Raw genomic sequence first — 12,500 nt, 5'->3', positions numbered from 1 at the left:
TATGTTAAACTTTTTAGGAAATAAAAAGAAATGCGAAACGCCTTAGCGGTACCACACTGATGATTCAACTTTTAATCGTTTTTTAATGAAAACAAAAACTTGGGGCCCATGTAATTAACAGAGAGAATTTTAAAATATTTAAAATTATGCTGTTTTAAAACATTATAATACGAGTTTTACCGATTTGTTCTGGTGTATTGCTTTCACATTTATGACCTCTAATTATCCAATGTAAACGACCTGAAAGGTTTTTATATCCTTTAAGTTTTCTGTAGTGTGAGGAGTTATGCTAGTCATTTCTCACTATTGTGTCACAGTCGACAACTTTACACCTTCTTAAACAATTTTCTTTTGTACAAATCATTGACCTCTAATTCGTGGTCTGGTTCGTAGAACTTTCAATCTGCACACAAACAAACAGTATTATGGCTACAGTCATCTTTAGGTGAGGTTTTCTTCCACTCTTCTTTCGAGCTTTCAGCGGTGATTTTGGGTAGCTGGGTCTGATTAGGTCCGACGAACAATGCTGTGCAATAGGTCAATCTGTCTCCTATAGATAGAACGAAGTTGACGTCACTCAGGTCTTTGTTAATGTTTTTTGACATCCATTTTTATAAGTAATCCTCAATTAACTGTAATAGCCAGACAATAAACTTTCAAGGTTACACAAAGTTTTGTTTGTTGGTCCGTCTTATTTCCGGATGGCAATGTTGTGAGTTTCTTAGCCAAGCGTACATCATTTATACTGAGATGAGCAGGCAATCGTTACGCCCATTTCACGCTTTAAAAAGGGGGACGACAAATGAATGAAGTTGACGTCACTCGGGTCTTTGTTATTGTTTTCTACCATCCACATAATTTATGAGTAATTCTCACTTAATTGTATTATCCAGATTATAAAAGTTCATGGTAAGACAGAGTTTTGTGTGTTGGTCCGTTATACTTCCGGATGGCAATGTTGTGAGCTTCTTAGCCAAACGCATACTATCTATACTACTGCCTGGTGTATGAAAGGGTTATTTTGTTTAGTTTTTAACACACTCGTGCAATCGTTTACTCAATTTTTTAATCTTTCCGCTGGTGTGTTTTGTTTTCAAAACGTAAGCAAGACGCAATCTCTTTTGTACAACAGTGTTAAACTTCAATAAGCGGTTACAAGGAACTATTTCTATAATATTTTATAAAGATGATGATGATAATAATAATGATGATGATGATAATAATGATAATAAATAAATAATGATAATAGATAATTGTCAGTTTGGAGCCAAAAATTTGTAGTTTTACTAAATTGTCGTAGTCGTAGTCAGATCTCCTCTATATGATCAGAATTGGGAAATGAAAGTTTTTAAAAAGTTTAAGACGGTAAAGTTAATCCCCTCAGGTAAACATTACATTTGTTTATACAAACATTATAAATATTTCGCTAGAACTGTATTTTTAAACATGAAATCCTCCCCGAAATAAAACGGTCGTGCTATTAAAAAACAGCAACACCTATTTTGAATTTTGGCCATAAATATCGCTTTGCAAATATCGATCGATTAAAATGACCCTCCTCTTGGCAAAAGCTCTCGAACTTAAGGACTTTACAAAGTGCTTTCCGCCAGATCTAACAGACCCAGCTACCTTATTTACCTGGGTGGACAGAGGGAGGGCGGGGGGGGGGGGGGGGGGCAGAAAACAATCTCGAATTCACCTGGGCTCGATCTCGGTCCCTATTTATGTGGAGCGAGTGCTCTACCATCTGAGCTATCTGGTACCGCTTGCCATTGAATAGAACACTGATTTATTGGAATGTACTTTCCAGCATGTCAAACAGACCAAGCTATCCAATTACTGTTGGATGAACCGAGATGTTCGGGATTGGGCCAGTTCCTTTGATTGTGAGTGAATTGCTCTACTATATTATGATCAATCGGGACCCCCAAAGAGTTATCGATAGCAATCCAGTATTAACACAATACTTCTTTGTAATCCTAAATTGTCCCACTTTGACATAACATGTTCTATTTCTCTTTGATATACCAAATCAGGCAACAAACATCATCGTACCTTCAACTCAGACCCCTGACACTTCAGCAGTCAAGTAAAAGGACTTACTACAACAACTAGTGACCAAAAGGACTGACTGGACATGACTGGACTACTGCAACTTCTTCAGCAATAATAACGAGAAGAAAAGAAAAAATACAAAATACAAAGGCCTCCATTTTCGCCTTGCTATCCCTCCATCAAAGCCATCTCAGAATCGTATGCAAATTGTATTTGTAACAAAATTATCTCGAATAAGGATTGTATACACACCCACCTGCACGACAGTATTTCCTGATCACAAAATTTGCTAAATTCTAAGAATAATAATTCATTCAGGACCAATGATATGAACTTAGTCAAGTAGTGATATTCCATACTGGATTGCGATTGTTAATAAATTTGGAGTAATTCCTGATATGTTTGAGTAAGAATTAATGTCTTGACTTGAAACAAATAACGTGTAAAAAAAAAGAATATGAAAATATCATATTGATCAGAAATAACAAAATTTACCAATGAAAAACTAATGACCGGAACTGAAATTTTAAAACAAAATAACAATAAGAATTGTTGAGTGAATAAATTTTACAATTTGCAATAATATTTAAGTTTGGATATCCATTTCTCCATTGAATCTGCTCAAAGCCAATCTATTCATGTTAAATGTAACTTCGTTTCTACATCACTAGTACTTTTTATATCAAAGACTGGATTTTATTCTTATGAGAATTCTGAACAAGGGGTAAAAAATATATAAAATTTCCTGATTTGATTCTGTGTTCAATCAAGGATTCGAATTTTCTGGTGAATCTCGTTTGTTTACTTCAGTGTGCGTTTTGTTTTGTTTAAACATCCAAGAGTTATGACAACTATGGCGTCTTACAGAATTTCTAGAATCGGAGTATTCATCTCAGCTTTATTAGGTTTGTTGCTGTTGTTGACATATGTAACCATGGTAACGGCTAAAATCAGACTAGTAAACAATGGATACGAAGGCGTAGTGATAGCAATCAATCCAGACATCAAGGAGAGTGACATGATACCGGAGAGATTGGAGGTAGGTTTACTTATATTTTTTTAGCTCATCGACGTCATCCTCCTCCTCCTCCTCTCCATCCTCCTCACTCCATCACATCATCACATCATCACTCACTCATCATCATCATCATCACTCATCATTCATCATCATCATATCATCATCACACTCATCACACCATCTATCATCATCATCATCATCATCATATCATACATGCAAATCTTATCATCTATCATCAATTAAATTCATAAAATCATCTTGTCATGACTTATACATATCATACATCGAACTGACTTGAAACACAGCTTAATCAAACTTAAAAAATACAGAAATCTTTCGTAAACGACATAGAAAATTTGTGTAATTTCTTTATAAGAATCTGCATTACTAAAATCCATGACTAAAAATGTATATATATATAATATATATAATCATATTAATATATATAAATATATATTATTATATAATATATATATATATATAATATATATATATAATATAATATATACATATACGTAGATAATGTAAAACTTAAAGTTAAAGTTTATATATATAATATTATATATATATATATATATATATATATATATATATATATATATATATATGCATGTTTCTTATAATTATCATTAAGGGGCGGTTTGGGTCTTTCTTTAAAAATTTAATTACCTATATTGGCGGTTTTAATCATTCTGTATCATCAATATAGGTTAAAAAAACAACATTGATGGTGAAAAATTTTAATTATCTGTGTTGATACCCATTTTGCGATCTAATTGGGGTCTGACATCAAAAAATATAACAATCTTGTGGCAAACGTTCCACAAAAACTAATGAAGGAATGACCTCCATATTCTTCCTCTTGTCAACATTGTACCATAGTGTGTCACCATAGAGAGATTTACGCTTTAGCTTATGGAATTTTTATTAGATCATTACAACATTGAGAATCAAATGTTATGACAATTGATGTAAAAATTTCAGATTTGGATTATAATTTAAAATTCACAAATCTATCAAAATATCTCTCTATGGTGACACAATACATTATCTCTGTCATAACTGTGGAAATTTCAGACAATTTCATTGAATGATTCTGAAACGTTTGACACAGTTTCCCATACCCTTAGAAAAATGACATACTGAGAAAATAGCAAAATGGCTTCCCGTTTTTCACACATTTCTTACTACCTGTACCATTTTCGACTGTGTATTTCGTGCCTTTATAGTCTACTTTAAGAATTTGGACTTCAATTATATTATTTCTAAGATAATAAAATATCATTTTCCACCAAAATCTCAAAATCAAATTTTTGAAGGATTTTCCTAATAATTAGACCCAAACCGCCCCTTAAGTCAAAGATCAAGAGACATAAACTGGTGGCTAACAAAGGCATTCTCCCACTGTCAGTTCCTTCCCGGATGATCAACCAATCACAACACAGGAAGGTCGATCATGGTCATCACCATCTGCCAATCAAAAGATGACCTTTCCTTGTCTTCGGTACGCGTATGTTGATTTCGAAACGTAAAGAGATTACGTATTCAGCGCCTCTCAAGTGTCATAGTGAACAGAACAGGATCTTAAGGTCATCATTGAATGGCTTTGATCGACTAGCTTAGCTATGAGGTGCTGAACATGGCCCGCCTTCGTACGGAGCCGTGCCATCTCTATCAATATGGACCACACCAGTCGCTTGTTTTTTTTTTCGTGTCGAACTGAGTTGTTAGGTTGTTTCATTTGCATATTTATAGTGAATGAAATAATCAGTTGGATGGTGAACAGGTTTGAACTGAGATATTTCCAAATTTAGTTAGAAGATCAATTTTTAAAATCAAAAATGAGTTCTTGTCATACATGATTAAATCAACCCTTTTTGTACATATTCGGGAAATATCAAAGCTTAATTCCACTTCTAAAAATTATTTTTACAGCTAGTCAAGTTGAAAAAGTATGACATTTGGGAAAAGCTGCTGGATACCTTTCCCATACATCTGATCATAATTTCATGAAAAATCTCCCGATTTACTTCAAATAAAGATAAAAATGTTCTACGGAGCATTTCAGTAAATAATAATTTTAAAAAATTCAAATCCAAAACTTTCACCTTCCGACTGATTATGTCATGCACTGACACATTTATGTTCTTATTATAAAAAACCTTACCATAAAGTAGTACTACGTCGCTATGGCAACCAAAACCATCATGCTGGTGACAACCGTTGTGCCGTGCCATCTTGTATGCGCTCAGAACGGCCAGGAACTGATTATGACTTGTTGAATTCCATGCCAGGATCCAGGCATGATGAGAGTATGATTCTCAATCCTATTTTCATAGTTTTCTCAAGGCATTTTGTCGTTTATATTTTGGCATTTATAACAAATAATATTATGCGATTGAAAATTGAACAAATTCATGTCAACTAGATATGTCTTGTAAACGTCACCTACTGATTTTCTTTTTTTGCACACAAACTCCTTTTGTTCGACAATGTCTTGCAATACAAATCTATGGCTATAGATATAGAGCAATTCATGGAGTAAGTTTTTATTAATAGCTGAGAGAAAAAGAAAAAAAACAAACAAAAAGAATAATAAAAAAAGTAACAGAAGAAGAAGAAGAAGAAGAAGAAGAAGAAGAAGAAGAAGAAGAAGAAGAAGAAGAAGAAGAAGAAGAAGAAGAAGAAGAAGGTCATGATGGATTGGATAACTTAACTGGCAAGATGGCGGACACGTTTACAAGGTCATGACTCGTTGACTCTCTGAACTTGTCTCTTCGCTCCTTTCCCCACTATCTTTCCCTTCCAATTATTTTCTTCTTCTTCTTCTTCTTCTTCTTCTTCTTCTTCTTCTTCTTCTTCTTCTTCTTCTTCTTCTTCTTCTTCATCATTATCATCATCATCATCATCATCATCATCATCATCATCATCATCATCATCATCATCATCATCATCTTCTTCTTCTTCTTCTTCTTCTTCTTCTTCTTCTTCTTCTTCTTCTTCTTCTTCTTCTTCTTCTTCTACTTCTTCTATGCGATATTCGATAGATAATAAAAACCAAACAACCCCCCCCCCCAAAAAAAAAAAACACGAAAAAACTACAAAATTTACACCAAAAATGAAAAAAAAAAGTTACCCGCTTATTGCAAATAACATGGTCGATTGTACTCTCCCCTTTTTTATTGCCAAACGTTGTGCATCCCTTCATTTTATCCTCCCCTGTTCTTCAATTTAATATTGTAAGGTCACACATGTAATTGGAGTAATTGCAGTCCATAGTCATTTACTTTTTTGTCCTTATTAATACGCCCGACTGTCATGTCATTACATAAGAAATCTCTTTCACATAAAACATTCTCTACCGAAAGCTCATCTGTCTGGTTCCCAAAATTCTCTTTAATGTCAACAGTCAAACAATCCTCTCTCTCCGCCGTCCTTGCATTCATGTCTCCTTAATTGAGCTTTATATAGCGCAATATCCACAAAATGTGCTCAAAGCGCTTTACAAGGGGTCCTTGGTCAACAGCAACATTTAACATGTAGGACGGGACATGCCGCCTGTTAGGCGATATTACAATTTTTGGGACAAAGACAACGCTGTTAACGGCCAGGTACTCATTTTACACCTGAGTACGGTGAGAGAAAGTGAGTAAAGAGCCTTTTCCAAGGACTCAACTATGCGCCGAGCGCGAGGCTCGAACCCAGGACCTTCCGATCCGAAAGCGAGTGTCATACCATAAGACCACATAGCCGCACTCCTGCTACTATAATCCCTCCCTGATCGGTCACTTTTGTCAATAGGATTCCACAGTCTGACGTCACGTCCGCCTAGCAACGAATCGGCTGGCTCTAAACAAAAAAATCCGTGCTTGGTCCGGGCAAGGAATAATTGGAAAATCGCTCAAAAAACAATTTTTATCTTAAATATGGTCCAGTGTTTTGTACCAGATTGTCTACACCAGTCAGATATTCACTCCTGCAAGTTTTACAGATTTCCAAATGGACAGGCAGACAAAAAATTGAAGAAAAAGTGGATCACTTTAGTCAGGTAAGCACGCACGCCTCGTCGAACATTTGCTAGAGTTCGTAGTCCAGATCTAGGTCAAGTTCTAGCTTACGTAGACCTATATTTTATGATTAAAGTGTACAATTGCACGAAATTATAAATAAAAATACATTCCAAACTAGGTTTTTATTGAAGTTGAAGCAAAAATGATATCTCAATCGTTTTGATGTTAAGGCTGATAAACTGAATGAGACTTAAGTTCTACTGATAAGTGATAATTTTTTTAAAAGGAGAACAAGAAGAAAGAGAAGAAAATATTTGTTAAAATCTTACTTTAAACTCGATACCTTTATGGCAAAATGAAAATAAATAAATAAAATAACGCAACCTCTCCCCCCCCCCTCCCCTCACGCAGATCTCTATCTCTCTCTCTCTCTCTCACACACACACACACACACACACACACAAACACACATACTTTCCTCTTTTTTTTGGAAAGTTTCTCTGATTCTCTGCCATGCCTCCCCTCCCCGACAGCCGAGGTGGCAACTCTGTGTGAACAAAGCAAGATGGCGGCAGGGACCTCTCTCCTTTACCTGTGCCCGACTGTTGACACTCCAAAGTTTCCATCACCGCACTGGCCAGTACAGTACTGACTGTAATAAAGAGAAAACGCCAGTCTTGCCACACTCAACCCCAAGATCAACTTTAACTGTAAATTTAAGAATTCATATTTTTATATATACCTAGTCAAAATCATCAAAAGAAGTAATGAGGAAGTGCGACATTTTGCTGAATGTGCGATTTCATAAAAGACAGGCGAGAGACCCACCAGTAACCTAGTCTCTTGCACACCTTTGATTTATCATGCATTGAGCTGGTGTCAAACAAGATAGTCTAAAACAAAGTACTTATCAAATTAAATAATATACCCAATGTGCCCAACAGAATTATTGTTTTTTTTTTTATCTTTTCATTTCAGGTGAAAGGACAAAAGATCCAACATCATCATCAAGAGTGTGTTCTTGTCACATCAGAGATGGTGACAAAGCCAACCTCCCTGAATGGTTTGACAGAAATAAAAATAAATTGTTTCCATCAGAGCCAGAAAGAAAGAAAAGAAAAGTGACACAAGGAATTCCCACCCCATCTCAGTTGGCACCAACATCAAGAAGTCCACCACCACCACCACCACCACCACCACCATCATCATCATCATCATCATCATCATCATCATCATCATCATCATCATCATCATCATCATCATCATCATCATCATCATCATCAGCTCAACTCTCTTCATCATCATCACAAAGTCCCACCTTTAAAAAAAACCAGATTCCTCATCATCATTATTTTCCTCCTCATCATCATCCTCATTATCTTCTCCCTCATCATCATCTCAACTCTCGTCACCATCATCACAGGATTCCATCTTTTAAAAAAAACAGATTGTAGAACAAGTGAGGATATTTTAAATAGAATAACAAATTTAATTCAAGAACAAGAAATTACAGACAAAAATAAGGAAATAGCTAGCTTTAAAAAACCCAACTAAGTTAGATTCAACGCACTTACACTGTTTCAAGCCTTACAGAAAAAGTTCTTCGAATGGAGACAGGTGTACATTGTTTTAAAATATTTAATATTATTGTTCAATATGTTGAGTGCTTTAGAGGTAACATTATTTATTATAGTGGATGGGAAGTTCAGGAAGAGACAGTTGCATTAAAAGACCAAATTTTCATTATTACACTTATGAAACTTAGACAGAACTACGCTAACCTTCATATTTCACAATTGTTTAGCGTTAATGAAAGTACTATAACAAATATTATACAAACTTTTATTCATGTTTTACATAAGCCATAAGCTTCTCTTTGAAAATGTTATGAAGGTTACATGCCCTTCTAGACATAAAAATAAACTATCAGCTCCATCATCATTTTTAAGATTTCCAAATTGCAGAATGATCATTGATTGTACAGATGACCAAATTGCTATTCCTAAAGAAATGGATAAACAACGGTTAACTTATTCTTCTTATAGGTCCATGAATTCTGTTAAAGCTCTTGTTGGTCTGAGTCCAAATGGTGTGATAAATTTTATTTCTAAACTGTATCCAGGGTCTGTCTCGGATAAGGTCATTGTACAAAATTGTGGATTACTAAAACTTTTAATTTTAAGCCCTGGAGATTTAATTTTAGCAGATAAAGGTAATAAAGGTAAAACCCCATCCTGATTCAAGATATTTTACCTCAAGGAGTAACTGTAAATATCCCTCCCTTTTTACATAATAAATTTACTGAAAATGAGATTTTATTAACAAAAGAAATTGCTTCATGTAGAATTCATGTTGAGAGCGCTAATGAAAGACTGAAAAATGTTAACATCCTCTCATATATTCCAACCATGTTAAGAGAAACATCTGATATTATTTTTCAATTTGTTGCAGCACTTGTCAATCCCCAGTCTCCTCTTATTAAGGAGACTGCATTTTGTTAGCTTTGCCATTTATTTGTACAACACACATATTTTGTTCATCATCATCAAATCACCATTCAAAATAATGGTTTTGTAGGTCCATACATGATTTTACATGATAAACATGACAAATTATGGCATTGTTGTATCAATGTATGTTCAATGTCATTAACATTGTTAAATAAAACCACACAAATTAGTTTTGGACTGAATCAACCCAAGGCATCATCAAGATAGATCTGTGGAAGTAAAAGAATAAAAGATTCAAATTTAGAGCTGCGACCATGCTCAATAGGCAAAAAACAAACAAACTAATAAAACGTCTGTTGTGGTCTTGTGGTATGACACTCGCTTTCAGATCAGAAGGTCCTGGGTTTGGGCCTCGCTCGGCACATAGTTGAGTCCTTGGAGAAGGCTCTTTACTCACAATCTCTCACCGTAGTCAGGTGTCAAATGAGTACCTGGCCGTTAACAGCGTTGTCTCTGTCCGAAAAAATTGTAATATCGCCCAACAGGCATCATGTCCCGTCTTACATGTTAAATGTTGCTGTTGGCCAGGGACCCCTTGTAAAGCACTTTGAGCACATTTAGTGGATATTACGCTGTATAAAAACTCAATTAAAAAAACAAATTAAGTGATTCTTTCATTCATCTTGCTTTGTTGATAAGGGGGAAACCCGAAACGTCCATTTTATCTGTTTTCGTATATTAAATTGAAGTTCACATTCAATTTCACAATGTTATTGATTTCTTCGAGTTTCAAGCAGCAACATTTACATGACACCTTAACCCAATAGGAAGTTTAGTTTACCGTGACTAACACTGGTCTAAATAAATCCTTTATTCATCCCATAGAGGAAATTTATCTCTAGGGTCTATTCCCAGGGAAGACTGGAATAACCGCGGTGCAGCGCCGCAAATTGAGCTAGGGCGAGGTGACTTGCTCAAGGCCACACAGCGCAGCGGCGGGTGAACGAACTCGGTACCTTTCGGGTACGAAGCAAAAACGTACCGCTGATCCACGCTGCCCCACATGAAGTATGATAAAATGTCTAGCGTGATTGGTGATTGTGATGCTCATATGAGTATTATAATAAAGGTTACAACACGATACTAAATAGTATGTAGTAGACTATAGTCAATGGCAACGAAAATTAGCGAAGCAAGACTAAGACCTCAAAGACTCAAAGTCCGTGGTCCATAAGATAAAAACACAATAATTCAATGACTCCCCTCTCTCTCCCTAACTAAAATCGAACGTAAACAGTTAAATCTTTCCATTGGATATACTAAATCTGCCTAAACTCAAAGTAAACTGATTATTGTCCAACAGTAGTTTTACGGAGATGTGAGATTTTGAGAGTGAGAATGAGAAGACGAAATGACTTACCTTCACAGAATACTCTTTATTCTTCATGCTGGCTTGAACTTTGCCGAACATCAAGCCATCTGAGTAAGTGAAAGTCAAAACATGACCTGACTGATGATGATTTTCACCTCGCGAGACACTTTTATGCTCATTGGAGAAGTATTTCATAAGGGCGGTGATGGAAATAGAGTTCGTGTCAGCCATTTTTCTCGACTGTTTAGAGCCAGCCGGTTTGTTGCCATGCGTTGCTGCGCAGGATTACGTCACGACTTAGGAAGCCTATTGCTTTAACAGTTCATCAAAACAAGTTACATTATCGTCAAAATCGCTACGCGTTGATCCATACGGCCTCATGTAGACAAATAATAAATATACACTTTTCATTCCATCCAAAACGTTCCTTATCTAATTTAAAACACATACCATCTCCATATTCCCAATCTACAATCGATTAAAAAAACAAAACAAAACAAAACAGAAAATGAATAAATAATTAAAGAAAACAAAAACAAAAAAAAACAAATAAATAAACAACGAAACAACAATTAAACATAGATTATCTATTGTTTCATGGGGTATTCTTCAAGTAAGAGTAGATGAATGAATGAATGCATTATTTATTGTCAGTAAAATATACTTGTTATGCATACATCTTTTATTAATAACAACAACGAGTAACAATGACAACACAAAAGAAAAATAATAATTTGAAAAAAAAAAAAATTTCTATTTTCTTAATAAAATCTGATTTAAAATCAGAAAGCCCTTTTAACCTTTTCACCGACTTTAGAATTAAAAAATATACTTTGCATATAAATGCGCTTCAACAGTCGTAAAGTCACTTCCCTCGTAATGACGCATGGTAACTTAGTAACTGGCTCTAAACTATCGGAACAATGGCGGACGCCCTTATGAAATATTTCTCCGACGAGCATAAAAGCGTATCTAGAAGGAAAAAATATTATAAATCTGATCATGTTTTGACTTTTACACATTCTGATCACAAGACATGAAGAGTTCTAGCCAGCATGAAGAATAAAAAGTACCGATTTTCATTGTTTTCCACGATTGCCGCCGCTGCTGGGCGACGTGACATCAGACTATTGAATCCAATTAAATACTATTTTTATACATAAAACTTGACATGTCTCAATCATTTCATAACATTAATATGAATATCAAATATACGGGAACAGAAAACAGATCTGAACTAATTTGAAAATCTGCCACCTTTGTCATAAGAGTCTCTCAAACCTATTCATTGTCTTTGTTCTCATCTGCCCTTGTTTTTAAAAAACACAGTATATGCAATGTTAACCAAATATTACATACTATGTTTTTTAAACAAACGGCAGTCATGTGCTCTAACAGATGTTAAAATGAATGACACTATATTTAGTCGGATGATGAAAACGTTTGAACTGAGATATTGCCAAGTTTAGTGAGAACGTCAATTTTCTATCAAAAATGAGTTCTTGTCATAAATGATTAAATCAACCTTTTTTGTACATCTTCGGGAAATATCAAAGGTTAATTTCACTTCTAAATAATTTTTACAGCTAGTTAAG

At 34.9% G+C, this 12,500-nt stretch overlaps 1 protein-coding gene and 1 long non-coding RNA gene across 2 annotated transcripts in view; one reads left to right on the top strand and one right to left on the bottom strand.

Annotated features, from left to right (window-relative positions):
• Window positions 1–2,799: 2,799 nt before the first annotated feature.
• LOC144975287 (calcium-activated chloride channel regulator 4-like) overlaps window positions 2,800–12,500 on the top strand; it is a 56,814-nt gene continuing 47,113 nt past the window's right edge. Inside the window, 1 exon segment of the mRNA XM_078919233.1 lies at window positions 2,800–3,094. Coding sequence (XP_078775359.1) covers window positions 2,900–3,094 — 195 coding nt within the window. The 5' untranslated portion in view covers window positions 2,800–2,899.
• Window positions 9,593–11,211, bottom strand: LOC144975286 (uncharacterized). Its single transcript, XR_013645887.1, has 2 exons — window positions 10,954–11,211; window positions 9,593–9,802 (listed from the first exon to the last, which is right to left on the bottom strand). It is a non-coding gene; the product is annotated as an uncharacterized LOC144975286 (long non-coding RNA).

The sequence above is a fragment of the Berghia stephanieae genome, chromosome 6, assembly GCF_034508935.2.
Source record: "Berghia stephanieae isolate SIO BIC M18660-M18661 chromosome 6, UCSD_Bste_1.3, whole genome shotgun sequence".
Lineage (NCBI taxonomy): Eukaryota > Metazoa > Mollusca > Gastropoda > Nudibranchia > Aeolidiidae > Berghia > Berghia stephanieae.
The sequence above is the reverse complement of the archived record's forward strand: the minus strand, read 5'-3'. Positions and strand labels throughout refer to the sequence as shown.